General features: G+C 43.2%; 1 protein-coding gene across 2 annotated transcripts in view; it reads left to right on the top strand.

The window, feature by feature from the left end:
* Positions 1-11,039: 11,039 nt before the first annotated feature.
* LOC111964046 (G-protein-signaling modulator 1) overlaps positions 11,040-18,669 on the top strand; it is a 57,946-nt gene continuing 50,316 nt past the window's right edge. For both annotated transcript variants that reach the window (XM_023987718.2, XM_023987719.2), the window contains exon 1: positions 11,040-11,234. In XM_023987718.2, coding sequence (XP_023843486.1) covers positions 11,176-11,234 — 59 coding nt within the window. In that variant the 5' untranslated portion in view covers positions 11,040-11,175. The remainder of the gene's footprint in view (positions 11,235-18,669) is intronic.

The following is an 18,669-nucleotide window of genomic DNA, read 5'->3' as shown; positions in this document are numbered from 1 at the left end:
TAATTGAGTCAGGTTTGTAGGCCTCCTTGCTCGCACACGCTTTTTCAGTTCTGCCCACAAATTTTCTACAGGATTGAGGTCAGGGCTTTGTGATGGCCACTCCAATACCTTGACTTTTGTTGTCCTTGAGCCATTTTGCCACAAGTTTGGAAGTATGCTTGGGTCATTGTCTTTTTGGAAGAACCATTTGCGACCAAGCTTTAACTTCCTGACGGATGTCTTGAGATGTTGCTTCAATATATCCACATAATTTCACTTCCTGACATCTATTTGCCATCTAAATGCCATCTATTTTGTGAAGTGCACCAGTCCCTCCTGCAGCAAAGCACCCCCACAACATGATGCTGCCACCCCCATGCTTCACGGTTGGGATGGTGTTCTTCGGCTTGCAAGCATCCCCCTTTCTCCTCCAAACATAATGATGGTCATTATGGCCAAACAGTTCTATTTTTGTTTCATCAGACCAGAGGACATTTCTCCAAAAAGTATTTTTGTCCCCATGTGCAGTCGCAAACCGTAGTCTGGCTTTTTTATGGCGGTTTTGGAGCAGTGGCTTCTTCCTTGCTGAGCGGCCATTCAGGTTATGTCGATATAGGACTTGTTTTACTGTGGATATAGATCATTTTGTACCTGTTTCCTCCAGCATCTTCACAAGGTCCTTTGCTGTTGTTCTGAGATTTATTTTCACTTTTCGCACCAAAGTACGTTCATCTCTAGGAGACCGAACGCGTCTCCTTCCTGAGCGGTATGACGGCTGCGTGGTCCAATGGTGTTTATACTTGCGTACTATTGTTTGTACAGATGAACGTGGTACCTTCAGGCATTTGGAAATTGCTCCAAAGGATGAACCAGACTTGTGGAGGTCTACAATTTAATTGTTTTCTGAGGTCTTGGCTGATTTCTTTTGATTTTCCCATGATGTCAAGCAAAGAGGCACTGAGTTTGAAGGTAGGCCTTGAAATACATACAAGTGGGGAGAACAAGTATTTTATACACTGCCGATTTTGCAGGTTTTCCTACTTACAAAGCATGTAGAGGTCTGTAATCTTTATCATAGGTACACTTCAACTGTGAGAGACGGAATCTAAAACAAAAATCCAGAAAATCACATTGTATGATTTTTAAGTAATTAATTTGCATTTTATTGCATGACATAAGTATTTGATCACCTACCAACCAGTAAGAATTCCAGCTCTCACAGACCTGTTAGTTTTTCTTTAAGAAGCCCTCCTGTTCTCCACTCATTACCTGTATTAACTGCACCTGTTTGAACTTGTTACCTGTATAAAAGACACCTGTCCACACACTCAATCAAACAGACTCCAACCTCTCCACAATGGCCAGACCAGAGAGCTGTGTAAGGACATCAGGGATAAAATTGTAGACCTGCACAAGGCTGGGATGGGCTACAGGACCATTCCCTACCCAATAGGCAAGCAGCTTGGTGAGAAGGCAACAACTGTTGGCGCAATTATTAGAAAATGGAAGAAGTTCAAGAGACGGTCAATCACCCTCGCTCTGGGGGGGGTGTATCTTTTTGTCAATAACAGCTGGTACGCGATGTCTAAATATTAAAGAAGTCTCGAGGTATTGCTCGTCAGGTAGAGTACCTTATGATAAGCTGTAGACCACACTATCTACCAAGAGAGTTCACTTCTATATTATTCGTAGCCGTCTATTTACCACCACAGACCGATGCTGGCACTAAGACCACACTCAACCAACTCTATAAGGCCATAAGCAAAGAGAAAATGCTCACCCAGAAGCGGTGCTCCTCGTGGCCTGGGACTTTCATCTAGGCAAACTTAAATCAGTTTCACCAAATTTTTACCATCATGTCACGTGCAAACAGAGGAAAAAAAACTCTAGAACACCTTTACTCCACACACAGAGATGCATACAATGCTCTCCCCTGCCCTCCATTTTGGCAAATCTGACCATAATTATATCCTCCTGATTCCTCTTACAAGCAAAACTAAAGCAGGAAGTACCAGTGACTCGCTCAATATGGAAGTGGTCAGAGAGTTTCACGTTCCTTGGTGTCCACCAACGAACTATCATGGTCCAAACACACCAAGACAGCTGTGAAGGGCCACTACAACACCTTTTCTCCCTCGGGAGACTAAACATTTTTGCATGGGTTCCCAGATCCTCAAAAGTTCTAACAGCAAGCCCATCGAGAGCATCCTGAACCGGTTGTATCAACCGCCTGGTATGGTAACTGTGCGTACGGCCCACGACATCACTGGGGCCAAGCTCCTGCAATCCAGGACCTATATAATAGGTGTGTCAGAGAAAAACCCATAAAATTGTGAGACTCCAGTCACCCAAGTCCTAGACTGTTTTCTCTGCTACCGCACAGCAAGCAGTACCGGAGCGCCAAATCTAGTACCAAAAGGCCCTCTTTACAGTCTACCCCCCAAGCCATAGACTGCTGAACAATGAACATAATGGCTACCGGAATATTACATTGACCCCCCCCCCCCCCCCCCATTTGTACACTGCTGCTATTCACTGTTTATTGTCTATGCATAGTCACTTTACCCTTACCTACATGTACAAATTGCCTCAACTAACCTGTAAAATGTAAACACTCTGACTCTGTACCGGTACCCCCTGTATATAGCCTTGTTATTGTTGTGTTATTGTGTTACTATTTACAATTTTAAATTTTTTACTTTAGTTTATTTGGTAAATATTTTCTTAACTCTTCTTGAACTGCACTGTTGGTTAAGGGCTTGTAAGTAAGCATTTCATGGAAAGGTCAACAGTTGTTGTATTCGGCGCATGTGACAAATAAAGTTTGATTTGATACATTTTCAAGTACATAACTATAGAGAACATACAAAAACGCTATGGTCATAGAACATTTAAGTTTACACACTCCCAGGATTGTCATACGTGATAGATGATACACTAACTTTCTCACATCTAGAGGCGGGGTGGGTGTGGAGCCAGAGACAGCAGTGGGTTCAAACTGTAGACCCCAGTTCCTACATTTGAACATAAAAATTGATTTTATCAAACAAAATTATACTACATTTAATTTCTGGGACCTTCAGGATGACAAATCAGAGCAAGATTACTGAATGTAAGTACACTATTTACCTTCAGAGGTGAATGTATCGAACCAGTTGCCGTGATAGAAGTTCTTTGGTCTTGTGCACTCTCTTCAAACAATAGCACTGTGTTTTTTTTACTGTAATAGCTGCTGTTCATTGGACACTGCAGTTAGATTAACAGTAATTTAAGCTTTCTGCCCATTTAAGACATGTCTCTGTCCCGGAAAGTTAGCTGCTGTATACAACGTCATTCGAGTCACGTTAACGCATGTTAGCAACAACCATCCCGGTTTAGGGACACTGACACCGTAGAGGTTAAAGAAAATTGTGATAAACAAAAATATACACCCGTTTCATTTAAGAACCCAAAAAATTGACATCTTTGCCATATAGATGACAAAATAGTTGGGATGAGATTTTCGATGTAACGATTCCATGGCACATGGTTTATAATTTGACATGCAAAGTAAAGCCAGATTCCAAACTCAATTCAAATGATTATACAAAATTCTTGCAACCAATAGAATGTTAAATATATGGGGGATGCAACCTTCCCAGCTCTGCAGATTTTGCTGCGAAGAGGCAGAGTCATTAGATCATTTGTAGCTCATTAGATCATATGTAGCTCGTTTTTGGTCACAGGTCCAGGAATGGCTGAAGAATTGCAACATTTACCTGCAGCTAACGCTGCAGATATCAATACTAGGTCATTTGAAAAGTCATAGTCAATCAATAATATAATAATACTTTAAGCAAACATGTTTATCTTTAATTTACAATCTGTAGAAACTATGAGAATAGAAATGTTCAGAACTTTTGTGAAGCATCACAGCACAGTTGAAAAATATATGGCAAATAGAAATCCAATATGGATGGTGTTAAGAGATAGATGGGAGGGGTTTAATGGAGCTGAAGGGTGGGACTAATAACAAGATAACAAATGTAAAATATCCTGTGTCTGTAAAATGTATGTAGGTTCAGAACTTTTCTGAAATAGCACAGTTAAAAATATATGGCAAATAGAAATCAAACTGGATGGACATCAGAAATAAAGAGGAGATGTGGAGGTTAGAAGAAGGCCAGGAATAAAAACAAACAAAATATATAACTTTTGTAAAATAGATTTTGTCCATAAAATATATGTATTATGTATGAGCTGGAAGTAGAAGCCAAAGTGTTGTTGTTTATTAGTTTGCTCCAATTAGGGGAGGGGTGATAGGGTTTGCGGGAAATAAGAAAGAAAAACATATTTTAAAAAGATATCTGTCAGGACCCGGTGCGAGAAACAGTCACTAATAATCGTCAGAACCCAGAAGATGAGGCAGACACAGCAGTACTAGAGATGGTGGTTTAATTAAAGAACAAAATCTTCAGGCAAAGAAACTAAATCCACAATGTCCAAAAATAAAGCCAAGAGGCACAAAATGGAAATCCTCCAAAATACAAAAGAAACTCCACAAAGTGGTAAAAAACAGCAGGGAAAAACAAACCTCAAAAGACTACTCAAATAATACACAAGAACTAAACCAGAGAACCTCTGGAAAATCCAACAAGAGAAATATCTGTATAAAACAAGGCTTGGGCTGGGGCTAGGTGCTAACTTACAAACACTGAGCAAGGAACTGAGGAACACACAGGGTTTAAATACTAACAAGGGAATGACCTACAGGTGCAAACAATAATTAGAGCAAGAAAAACAAAAGGTACAAAAAAGGTGCAATGGGGACATCTAGTGACCAAAACCCGAACAGTCTTGGCCAAAACCTGACAATATCTAAACTCAGTAAAAAAAGAAATATCCTCTCACTGTCAACTGCGTTTATTTTCAGAAAACTTAACATGTGTAAATATTTGTATGAATATAACAAGATTCAACAACTGAGACATAAACTGAACAAATTCCACAGACATGTGACTAACAGAAATTGAATAATGTGTCCCTGCACAAAGGGGGGTCAAAATCAAAAGTAACAGTCAGTATCTGGTGTGGCCTCCAGCTGCATTAAGTACTGCAGTGCATCTCCTCCTCATGGACTGCACCAGATTTGCCTGTTCTTGCTGTGAGATGTTACCCCACTCTTCCACCAAGGCACCTGCAAGTTCCCGGACATTTCTGGGGGTAATGGCCCTAGCCCTCACCCTCCGATCCAACAGGTACCTGACGTGCTCAATGGGATTGAGATCCGGGCTCTTCGCTGACCATGGCAGAATACTGACATTCCTGTCTTACAGGAAATCACGCACAGAACGAGCAGTATGGCTGGTGGTATTGTCATGCTGGAGGGTCATGTCAGGATGAGCCTGCAGGAAGAGTACCACATGAGGGAGGAGGATGTCTTCCCTGTAACGCACAGCGTTGAGATTGCCTGCATTGACAACAAGCCCAGTCCGATGATGCTGTGACACAATGCCTCAGACCATGATGGACCCTCCACCTCCAAATCGATCCTACTTCAGAGTACAGGCCTCGGTGTAACGCTCATTCCTTTGTGATAAACGCGAATCCGACCATCACCCCTGGTGAGACAAAACCGCGACTCGTCAGTGAAGAGCACTTTTTGCCAGTCTTGTCTGGTCCAGCGACGGTGGGTTTGTGCCCATATGCGACGTTGTTGCCGGTGATGTCTGGTGAGGACCTGCCTTACAACAGGCCTACAAGCCCTCAGTCCAGCCTCTCTCAGCCTATTGCGGACAGTCTGAGCACTGATGGAGGGATTGTGCGTTCCTGGTGTAACTCGGAAAGTTTTTGTTGCCATCCTGTACCTGTCCCGCAGGTGTGATGTTCGGATGTACCGATCCTGTGCAGGTGTTGTTACACGTGCTCTGCCACTGCGAGGACGATCAGCTGTCTGTCCTGTCTCCCTGTAGTGCCCTGGTCACATCTGCAGTCCTCATGCCGCCTTGCAGCATGTCTAAGGCAATTTCACTCAGATGAGCAGGGACCCTGGGCATCTTTCTTTTTTGTGTTTTCAGAGTCAGTAGAAAGGCCTCTTTAGTGTCCTAAGTTTTCATAACTGTGACCTTCATTGTCTACGGTCTGTAAGCTGTTAGTGACTTAACGACCGTTCCACAGATGCATGTTCATTAATTGTTTATGGTTCATTGAACAAGCATGGGAAACAGGGTTTAAAGATCTTTTACGAATTCTTACGAATTATCTTATCTTTCAGGGTCCTGAAAGAGGGATGTTTCTTTTTTTGCTGAGTTTATATATGTACAGTTGAAGTTGAAAGTTTACATACACTTAGGTTGGAGTCATTAAAACTAGTTTTTCAACCACTCCACAAATTTCTTGTTAACAAACTATAGTTTTGGCAAGTCGGTTAGGACATCTACTTTGTGCATGACACAAGTCATTTTTCCAACAATTGTTTACAGACAGACTATTTCACTTATAACTCACTGTATCACAATTCCAGTGGGTCAGAAGTTTACATGCACTAAGTTGACTGTGCCTTTAAACAGCTTGGAAAATTCCAGAAAATGATGTCATGGCTTTAGAAGCTTCTGATAGGCTAATTTAAATAATTTGAGTCAATTGGAGGTGTACCTGTGGATGTAATTCAAGACCTACCTTCAAACTCAGTGCCTCTTTGCTTGACATCATGGGAAAATCAAAAGAAATCAGCCAAGACATCAGAAAAAAAATTGTAGACCTCCACAAGTCTGGTTCATCCTTTGGAGCAATTTCCAAATGCCTGAAGGTACCATATTCATCTGTACAAACAATAGTACGCAAGTATAAACACCATTGAACCTGTCTCTTATACACATCTAGATGTGTATAAGAGACAGGCATCATGTTGTGGGGGTGCTTTGCTGCAGGAGGGACTGGTGCACTTCACAAAATAGATGGCATCATGAGGTAGGGAAATTATGTGGATATATTGAAGCAACATCTCAAGACATCCGTCAGGAAGTTAAAGCTTGGTCGCAAATGGTTCTTCCAAAAAGACAATGACCCAAGCATACTTCCAAACTTGTGGCAAAATGGCTCAAGGACAACAAAAGTCAAGGTATTGGAGTGGCCATCACAAAGCCCTGACCTCAATCCTGTAGAAAATTTGTGGGCAGAACTGAAAAAGCGTGTGCGAGCAAGGAGGCCTACAAACCTGACTCAATTACACCAGCTCTTGTCAGGAGGAATGGGCCAAAATTCCCCCAACTTATTGTGGGAAGCATGTGGAAGGCTACCTGAAACATTTGACCCAAGTTAAACAATTTAAAGGCAATGATACCAAATACTAATTGAGTGTATGTAAACTTCTGACCCACTGGGAATGTGATGAAAGAAATAAAAGCTGAAATAAATCCTTCTCTCTACTATTATTCTGACATTTCACATTCTTAAAATAATGTGGTGATCGTAATTGACCTAAGACAGGGAATTTTTACTTGGATTAAATGCCAGGAGTTGTGAAAAACTGAATTTAAATGTATTTGGCTAGGGTGTATGTAAACTTTCGACTTCAACTGTGTATATATATTTATCACAAAAATATATGGGGGATTGGAAATGATGCAGACATTTACATTGATGAAAGCTACAACCTATCCGCAAAATTAAAGCTGATCTACCCCAACATTTAAAAAAAGAAAATAGAAATAAACACTCAACCCCTCTGAAAAAAAAAAAACTTTAGACCAATATCCCTTCTTTCTTTTATTTTCAAAATACTTGAGTATTCTATCTCTGACCAACTCCCTTGCTATCTCTCTCAGAACCTCTTGACCGTAACCAGTCAGGTTTCAAGATGGGTCACTCAACTGAGTCTGGTCTTCTCTGTTTCATGGAGGCTATCCACACTGCCAAAGCTGACTCTCTCTCCCCTGTTATCATCCTCCTAGATCTATCCACTGACTGCAACGCCGTGAACCATCAGAACCTCCTGTCCACCCTACCAAGCCAGGGTGTCTCAGGCTCTGCACACTCTTAGAATGTATCTTACCTGGCCGGCTGCTCCTACCAGGTGACGTGGAGAGGATCTGTGTCTGTACTACATTCTCTCACTACTGGTGTCCCCCAGGGCTTTGTTCTTGGTCCTCTCCTCTTCTCTCTATACACCAGGTCACTCGGCTCCTTCATATCCTCACATGTTCTCTCCTATAATTACTATGTGGATAACACTTAACTACTTTTCTTCTCCCCCTTCTGACACCCAGGTGGCAACACGCATCTCTGCATGCCTGGAAGATAGCTTAGCTTGGATGTCGGTCCACCACCTTAAGCTCAACCTTGACAAGACGTAGCTGCTCTTCCTCCCGGGGATGGCCAGCTCGCTCCAAGACCTCTCCATCACGGTTGACAACACTTCGGTGTCCCCCTCCCAGAGTGCAAAGATCCTTGGCTTGACCCTGGACAACACCCTGTTGTTCTCTGCAAACCTCAAATCAGCGACTTGCTCCTCAGTCAAATATATTTACAAGGCTCTTTTTACATCAGCAGATGTCACAAAGTGCTTATACAGAAAACCAGCCTCAACCCCCAAAGAGCAAGCAATGCAAATATAAAAGCACAATGGCTAGGGAAAACTCCCAAGAAAGGCAGGAACCTAGGAAGAAACCTAGAGAGGAACCAGGCTCTGAGGTTTGGCCAGTCCTTTCCTGGCAGTGCCGGGTGGAGATTATAAGAGTACATGGCCATTAAGGCCAGATCTTTCTTCAAGATGTTCAAACGTTCATAGATGACCAGCAGTGTCAAATAATAACCACAGTGGTTGTAGAGGGTGCAACAGGTCAGCACCTCAGGAGAAAATGTCAGTTGGCTTTTCATAGCCGAGAATTCAGAGGTTACGACAGCAGGTGCGGTAGAGAAGGAGAGAGAGAGAGGGAGAGAGAGGGTTGATAACAGCATGTAGCAAGTCCGGTGAACAGGTCAGTTATGTAGCCGCATCAGACCAGTTGAAACTGGAGCAGCAGCACAACAAGGTAGCACGTCCGGTGAACAAGTCAGGGTTCCATCGCCACAGGCAAAACAGCAGAAACTGGATCAGCAGCACGACCAGGTGGACTGGGGATGGGGACAGCCAGGTACTCCTGAGGCATGGTCCTAGGGCTCAGGTCCTGCATGAGCAGAGAAAGAGAGATGGGATAATTAGAGGGAGCATACTTAAGTTCACACAGGACACTAGATAAGACAAGAGAAATACACCAGATAGGACAGACTGACCCTTGCCCCCTGGCACATAGACTATTGCAGCATAGACTGAGACGGGGGTCGGGGGCACTGTGGCCCCGTCCGATGATACCCCTAGACAGGACCAAACAGGCAGGATATAATCCCACCCACTTTTCCAAAGCACAACCCCCACACCACTAGAGGAATACCAACAAACCACCAGCGTACTAACCTGAGACAAGGCTGAGTATAGCCCACAAAGATCTCCCTCACTGCACGAGCCCGAGGGGGCGCAAAACCGGACAGGAAGATCATGTCAGTGACTCAACCCACTCAAGTCGAGTATTGTGAAAAAGCTTGGTACGATGTGACACACCCCTCTTAGGGATGTCCTGGGAGAGCACTACTAAGCCAGTGACTCAGCCCCCGTAATAGGGTCAGCAACAGAGAATCTCAGGGGAGAGAAGGGAGCCAGCCAGGCAGAGACAGCAATGCCCGTTCTTCACTCCAGTGCCTTGCCCTTCACCTTCACACCCCTGGGCCAGACTACACTCAATCATAGGATCTACTGAAGAGATGAGTCTTCAGTAAAGACTTAAAGGTTGAGACCGAGGCTGCATCTCTCACATGGATCGGCAGACCATTCCATAAAACTTGAGTTCTATAGCAGAAAGCTCTGCCTCCAGCTGTTTGCTAAGAAATTCTAGGAACAATTAGGAGGCCTGCGTCTTGTGACTGCAGTGTAGCGTGCGTGTAGCTATGTACGGCAGGACCAAATCAGAGAGATAGGTAGGAGCAAGTCCATGTAATGCTTTGTAGGTTAGCAATAAAACCTTGGAATCAGCCTTAGTCTTATCAGCAAGCCAGTGTAGAGAGGCTAGCACTGGAGTAATATGATCAAATATTTTAGCTCTAGTCAAGATTCTGGCAGCCGTATTTAGCACTAACTGAAGTTAATTTGGTGCTTTATCCAGTTAGCCGGAGAGTAGAGCATTGCAGGAGTCAAATCTAGAAGTGACAAAGCATGGATTAGCTTTTCTGCATCTTTTTTGCAGTTAGGGGGCTGCCATAATGCGGCAGGTAGCCTAGTGGTTAGAGCAATGGGCCAGTAACCGCAAAGTTGTGAGATTGAATCCCTGAGCTGACAAGGTAAGATTCTGGCAGTTAACCCACTGTTTCCCGGTAGGCAGTTATTGTAAATAAGAATTTGTTCTTAACTCACTGGCCTAGTTAAATAAAAAATACAAATAAATGCATACATACTTGTCACTACCCTGCCATAAACACAGACTGACAACTCAGTAAGCAGTGATTACGTTAGTGTAACTTGTCTATTGACATGTTTCTCAAGAGATAATGACAGTTAAAAGGAAAATAACCTGAAATTATTTTATATGATGTGGGGAAACAATTAAATTTAACATGTGAAAAGATAGCGAGAAAAGGAAGCTGGAAAAGGATAGATGCAAGCCAAATTGGGGAAGGGACCCTGTGGGAAAAACCCAGGTGGAGCTATGTGCTTTGAAGAGACCAGAAAAACGCTAGCGCTCAGCATACAGTAAGACAGAGAAAGAGAACAAAGAGAAAAGTGAGAAAAATAGCCTCTGTGTGTGTGTGTGCGTGCGTGCGTGCATTCATGTGAGTGTGTGTGCCCATAAGTGTGTATGTGTGTGACCTATGTATCAGACAGAGACTTTGGGATTTCCCCTTCTGCAGTCAGCAGCCCTGCTTGTTCCCTCCCTCCCTCATACTCACACCAAACATGCATCACTCTCTGCTCTGTGATGTCAGCAACAGGGGAGGGGCTTGCCTTATATGGATTTATTTGCACAATACCTCACTTCCTCAGCAGCTGCCATTTCTGTGCTGAGAGAGAGGGAAGGAGAGAGAGAGAGGTAGAGAGGTCTGCTGGGAAGGACGCAGTTGCAGCACTGGGAAGTATTGAGCAGCTGGAGGAAATATTTGTGAAGGGTTAGCTACTGGAGGAGGCTGCCCATGGCTCAGTCTGCTAACACTGTTGACCAGGATCTGGCCAGCAAGAGGCTACACTCGAGGTAGGAACCGACCCAAGGGGGAAGGGAGAGGGTTAGTGTGGTGTGGATTCCTGGACGGTCAGCACAGCCTGTTCTTAGTGGGGGGAGGAGAGAGGAAAGACCGGGAAAGAGGAGCGACTCGGCTGAGAGACAAGGGCTACCGGCTCTCTGCCTGGCTGCCTAAGGAGGCGTTAGACAGGGGGAGCTAACCTAGACACAGCTCCCTGTGAGTAGGCTACAACTCTAGTCAAAGCTTCAGTCCCAAGCCTCATTCCTGGCCTCAGTCCTGGATATCTTAGCCTCTCCTTTCCCAGACTAACATTGCTGCTGCTGTGGGCTCTAAGTGAATGTGCAGACTGGAAGGAGCCACATATGACCAGGACAAGAGTGGAGCTGGCGCTTGAAGATTGGTTCACACACACACACACGACACACACACCACACACACACACACACACACACACACACACACACAACACACCACAACACACACACACACACACACACACACACACCACCACACACACACACACACACACAACACACACACACACACATGCACGGTCAACCAGAGCAACAGCTGCTGCTCAGATAAAGTCTGTATTTGTGGTAGGTGGATTTGTATATGTTAATAGTATGGCTGTCTAGGGAGGCATTACTTTCCTTGTCTTTGCATGCATTTCGAGACAGCTAAGCCCTTCTCTGTTCTTCCTGTGCTCTCTCTACTGCTGGACTGTACTATATCAATTGTTTCACACAGCTTGAGGTTAACATGATGTGCAGTGAATTATAGACAGCACTGAGAGTATGACAGTGGAAAGAATTATGTTTAGGTTTTATTGTAGACTTGAATGTCCTGAGTTAATAAGGTTACAAGTAAGTGGTGTGGAGATCAAAATCCCTCTAGCAGTAACACCATGTTGGGTTGATTAGGCTTAAAAAACGAACACTGAGGACAAATCTGGATATACAGTACAAGATGACCACCGGACTTCAAATATGACCGGTGGGCCGTGTCAAATCAAATTTTATTTGTCACATGCGCCCAAATACAACCTGTGTAGACCTTATAGTGAAATGCTTACTTTACAAGCCTTTAACCAACAATGCAGTTTTAAGAAAATCCCTAAAAAATAAGCGATTAAAAAATAATAATAATAAAAAGAAAAAAAAAAGAAACTGCTACTCTTTAATTATTTGTTTTTATTTATTTAATTTAACCTTTATTTAACCAGGTAGGCCAGTTGAGAACAAGTTCTCATTTACAACTGCGACCTGGCCAAGATAAAGCAAAGCAGTGCAACAAAAACAACAACAGAGTTGCACATAAACAAACGTACAGTCAATAACACAAAAGAAAATAAAAATTTAAAAATCTATGTACAGTGTGTGCAAATGTAGGGAGGTAGGCAATAAATAGACCATAGAGGTGAAAATAATTACAATTCAGCATTAATACTGGAGTGATAGATGTGCAGATGATGATGTGCAAGTAGAGATACAGGGGTGCAAAAGAACAAGAGGGTAAGTAATAATATGGGGATGATGAGGTAGTTGGGTGTGCTATTTACAGATTGGTTATGTACAGGTACAGTGATTGGTAAGCTGCTCTGACAGCTGATGCTTAAAGTTAGAGAGGGAGATATAAGACTCCAGCTTCAGAGATTTTTGCAATTCGTTCCAGTCATTGGCAGCAGAGAACTGTAAGGAAAGGCGGCCAAAGGAAGTGTTGGCTTTGGGGATGAACAGTGCAATATACCTGCTGGAGCGCTTGCTACGGGTGGGTGTTGCTATGGTGACCAGTGACCTGAGATAAGGCGGAGCTTTACCTAGCAAAGACTTATAGATAACCTGGAGCCAGTGGGTTTGGCGACGGATATGTAGTGAGGGCCAGCCAACGAGAGCATACAGGTCGCAGTGGTGGTTAGTATATGGGGCTTTGGTGCTAAAACGGATGGCACTGTGATAGACTACATCCAGTTTGCTGAGTAGAGTGTTGGGGGCTATTTTGTAAATGACATCGGCGAAGTCGAGGATCGGTAGGATAGTCAGTTTTACGAGGGTATGTTTGGCAGCATGAGTGAAGGAGGCTTTGTTGCGAAATGGGAAGCCGATTCTAGATTTCATTTTGGATTGGAGATGCTTAATGTGAGTCTGGAAGGAGAGTTTACAGTCTAACCAGACACCCTAGGTATTTGTAGGTGTCCACATATTCTAGGTCAGAACTGTCCAGAGCAGTAAATAACAAAAGTTGGGCTATATACAGGGCGTACCGGTACAGAGTCATTTGATTAGCTGTTCAGGAGTCTTATAGCTTGGGGGTAGAAGCTGTTTAGAAGCCTCTTGGACCTAGACTTGGCGCTCCGGTACCGCTTGCCGTGCGGTAACAGAGAGAACAGTCTATGACCAGGGTGGCTGGAGTCTTTGACAATTTTTAGGGCCTTCCTCTGACACCACCTGGTATAGAGGTCCTGGATGGCAGGAAGCTTGGCCCCTGTGATGTACTGGGCCATACACACTACCCTCTAGTGCCTTGCGGTCGGAGGCCGAGCAGTTGCCATACCAGGCAGTGATGCAACGCGTCAGGATGCTCTCGATGGTGCAGCTGTAGAACCTTTTGAGGATCTGAGGACCCATGCCAAGTATTTTCAGTCTCCTGAGGGGGAATAGGTTTTGTCGTGCCCTCTTCATGACTGTCTTGGTGTGCTTGGACCATGTTAGTTTTTTGGTGATGTGGATGCCAAGGAACTTGAAGCTCTCAACAGCCCTGTCGATGAGAATGAGGGCGTCCTCGGTCCTCCTTTTCCTGTCGTCCACAATCATCTCCTTTGTCCTGATCACATTTAGGGAGAGGTTGTTGTCTTTGCACCACACGGTCAGGTCTCTGACCTCCTCCCTATAGGCTGTCTCATCGTTGTCGGTGATCAGGCCTACCACTGTTGTGTCATCAGCAAACTTAATGATGGTGTTGGAGTTGTGCCTGGCCGTGCAGTCAATTTTTGCTTGTAAGCAGGAATCAGGAGGATAGAGTTATGGTCAGATTTGCCAAATGGAGGGAGAACTTTGTACGTGTCTCTGTGTGTGGAGTTAGTGGTCAATTTTTTTTTTCTCTCTGGTTGCACATTTATCTGATAGAAATGAGGTAAAACCGATTTAAGTTTCCCTGTATTAAAGTCCCCGGCCACTAGGAGCGCCACCTCTGGATGAGCATTTTCCTGTTTGCTTATGGCGGATTATAGCTCAATGAGTGTGGATTTAGTGCCAGCCTCTGTCTGTGGTGGTATGTAGACGGCTACGAAAAATACAGATGAACTCTCTATGTAGATAGTGTGGTCTACAGCTTATCATGAGATACTCTACCTCAGGCGATTAAAACCCTGAGACTTCCTTAGATATTGTGCACCAGCTATTGCTTACAAATATGCGTAGGCACTCGCCCCGTGTCTTACCAAAGGCTGGTGTTCTGTACTGTCGATAGAGTGTATAACCCATCAGATGTATCTTCTTAATGTTGTTGTTCAGCCACGACTCAGTGAAACATAAAATATTACAGTTTTTAATGTCTCGTTGGTAGGATATACAGTTGAAGTCGAAGTTTACATACACTTAGGTTGTAGTCCATTAAAACTTGTTTTTCAACAACTCAACAAATGTCTTGTTAACAAACTATGATTTTGGCAAGTTTTGCATCTACTTTGTGCATGACACAAGTCATTTCTCCAACAATTGTTTACAGACAGATTATTTCACTTATAATTCACTGTATCACAAGTCCAGTGGGTCAGAAGTTTACATACACTAAGTTGACTGTGCCTTTAAACAGCTTGGAAAATTCCAGAAAATGATGTTATGGCTTAAGAAGCTTCTGATAGGATAATTGACATCATTTGAGTCAATTGGAGGTGTACCTGTGGGACTGTAATTTCAAGACCTACTTCAAACTCAGTCCTCCTTTGCTTTGACATCATGGGAAAAATCAAAAAGATATCACCCAAAGACTCAGAACCACAAGAAATTGTAATGACCTCCACAAGTCTGGTTCATCCTTTGGGAGCAATTTCCAAACGCCCTGAAGGTACCACTTTCATCTGTAAAACAATAGTAACTTAGTATAAACACCATGCGGACCTACCGCAGCCGTCATTAACCGTTCAGGAAGGAGACGCGTTCTGTGTCCTTACAATTAAGCATACTTTTGGGTCGCGAAAGTGCAAATCAATGCCAGAAACGACAGCAAAGGACCTTGTGAAATGCTGGAGGAACGGGTACAAAAGTTTCTATAATCCACAGTTAAACACGAGTCTTTATCGAACAAAACCTGAAATGGCAGCTCAGCAAGAAAGAAGCCACTGCTCCAAAACCGCCATAAAAAAGCCAGACTACGGTTTGGCAACCTGCACATGGGGACAAAAGATTCGTACTTTTTTGAAGTAATGTCCTCTCGCGTCTGATGAAACAAAAAATAGAACTGTTTTCGCCATAATGACTATTGTTATTTTTGGAGGAGAAAGGGGGAGGCTTGCAAGCCCAAGAACATCTCCCAACCGTGAAGCACGTGGGTGGCTAGCATAATGTTGTGGGTGCTTTGCTGCAGGAGGCGGACTGGTGCACTTCAACAAAATCAGATGGCATCATGAGCAAAGAAAATGATTGCGTATATTGAAGCAAACATCTCACAAGACATCATTCAGAAGTTAAACGCTTGGTCACAAATGGCTCATGACAATGACCGCCAACTTAACTTGGCAAGGACCACCATTTGAAGGGCCATACACCTCTATCCCAAAAATGTTGGCACACTTGAAAAGGGGCAAGGAGCACAACTAATAAAGCTCTTAAGGTATTTGAGTGCCATCACAAAGCCCTGACCTCAATCCTATAGAAAAGTGTGCGTGCAGAACTGAAAAAGCATGTGTGAGCAAGGAGGCCTACAAACCTGACTCAGTTACCAGCTCTGTCAGGAGGATTGCACACAAAGCCCTGACCTCATCCTATAGAAAATGTGTGGGCAGAACTGAAAAAGCATGTGTGAGCAAGGAGGCCTACAAACCTGACTCAGTTACACCAGCTCTGTCAGGAGGATTAGGCCAAAATTCCCCCAATTTATTGTGGGAAGCTTGTGGAAGGCTACCCAAAACATTTGACCCAAGTTAAACAATTTATTGGCAATGCTACCTAATACTAAACAACTTTACTAAATAAAATGCATTTTTATTCCCATACCATTATTACAGAGAATTTGACAGATTATGCCACCCTCTGCCTATTTGCTTCAGTCAATAATCGACTCAGATTACCTCCATCAAAATGCATACAAAATTAATCCCAAACGTTACTAATAAACTTTTCCTAACAAGTCAAACAACGTTTTTAATCAAACCTTAGGTATCCTAATACGCAAATAAACTATACAATTTAAGACGGAGAATAGTATGTTCATTACCAGAGATAAATAAGAAAGAACACGCTTTCCTCCACGCGCTTAGAAACACTACAGCCAAAATGGGAGCCACCTAGAAAAACTACAATTTCTGGGTCATTTTTCCAAAAACCAGCCTGAAACTCTTTCTAAAGACTGTTGACATCTAGTGGAAGCCCTAGGAACTGCAATTTGGGAGGACTTGGGCTTATAATTATAGTACTAGCCATTGAAAACAGGGGTAAGGTGATTTTTGTTCTTTTTTTTTGGGGGGGGGGGTTGTTTGTCCTCAGGGTTTTGCCTGCCATATCAGTTCTGTTATACTCACAGACATAATTGTAACAGTTCTAGAAACTTTAGAGTGTTTTCTATATAAATCTACCAATTATATGCATATCCTAGCTTCTGGGCCTGAGTGACAGGCAGTTTACTTTGGGCACGCTTTTCATCCGGACGTGAAAATACCGCCCCCTATCCCAAAGAAGTTAAGACAAAAAAAAGCTCTTTAACTGACTAGTTTTTCAAAGAATTGTACACAATTTGTGGTCTTGTAGGAAGCAATCACTCCCCTATTACTGATGACAAAAAGATCTATAACTGGGCTAATAACTCACTAACTAGTTTAGGATATGAACAAAATGTGCACGCGTGGCTACATGCCGCTCTTGCTTTGATACCAGAACAAGCGCATCTACTCAGGACCACAGCTGTAAGCACAGTCCAGTTCAAGGTAAATGGCATAGATCCATATATGGCAATGGTCTATTTGCATATAGGCCTACTGCAGCTCTGATTGGTTATTCCGCACCGGTCTGTGTAGAGTACGGGCTGAGTTGTGTGCAATAGAATCCAACTCCAAAGCATTCTGCCTATAGCAAAATCTCTTGCATATTTTGTTTTGTTTCGGTATGTTGCATTGAAAGTGGCTTATATTGTGTTGATCCGATCACAATTGCACAGTAAAGGGAAACATTTGTAGTGTTAACTAACAGGGGGAACTCTTAAAAAGTTGAGTAAAATTCAATGTTGTGCTTCTCTGAGTGGGCTGATATTTCTGCACGGCAGTCTTGGAGCCATTGCTCGCCTGCGCGCAGCTTAGATGGAACATTGATTACAATGAGCAAAGTGATCATGCTGTTTGTATGTGGCTGCTGTGAAAGATAATTGTTTTTGTGTGGTCAGGAGTGTATTCAATCCGCCGATTCTGTTGAAGAACGTTTCTTAAATGGAATCAAATGGATCCAATAGATACTCATGTTTGGAACAGTTGGACTAATGATTACACCCTAGATCAGCTAGATGCAGGCAAGAGGGTGCAAAGCGTTATTGAATGTGTCACTGTCTGCCACCTTGATTACTATATCTTTTCTCTCGACCTGTGCACCTACGTTGTAAACATCCATTCATAGGCAAGGTTGTAGCATCGTCATGATGGGTAGATGGGAAAATTACAGTATCATGTAGTAGACTAAACCTAATGGTCTTACATTGAGCTGGGTGAATGGGAAAACTAATGACAGTCAATCAATATGCTGTAATAGAAATAAGACCATGCTCATAAAAAAAAAATATATATATAATCATCCTCATCTTAGACGGCACGACTGCCACTGGTGGGTGTATGTGTGTGTTTGTGAGTAACGGGACAAACACAGATGGGTCAATAGCAGGGTATTGTCTAGGGTGACTTTTTCATCACAAGCCAAACAAACCCTACCTCTCTTTCATCTGTCCATGTTGTCTATGTGGGTCTGATTGACAGGGCTCCATTCATATGCATTCAAGGCTTTGTGGGCAGTGCAGACACAACAATGCTGGAGTATGGAGAGGTACAACTCTAAAGAGGTGCTTCAGACCCTCTCGGTTTCCTAATAATACAGTAGATGACTATTCATTAGTCCCAGAGTTAATGTTTGTGTTCCTACACAGAGCTGAAACACTGTCTGGCACTCCATCTGTCCGTGATCAAGAGGTTTTCCTCTGTCAAAATATGAATGACAATTCTTTTTCCATTATCTATTGCATTCAATTGATGTA

The sequence above is a fragment of the Salvelinus sp. IW2-2015 genome, linkage group LG5 (genome assembly GCF_002910315.2).
Source record: "Salvelinus sp. IW2-2015 linkage group LG5, ASM291031v2, whole genome shotgun sequence".
NCBI classification, from domain to species: Eukaryota; Metazoa; Chordata; class Actinopteri; order Salmoniformes; family Salmonidae; genus Salvelinus; species Salvelinus sp. IW2-2015.
Note: the sequence above shows the minus strand (reverse complement) of the source record. Positions and strands in the feature narration are given on the sequence as shown.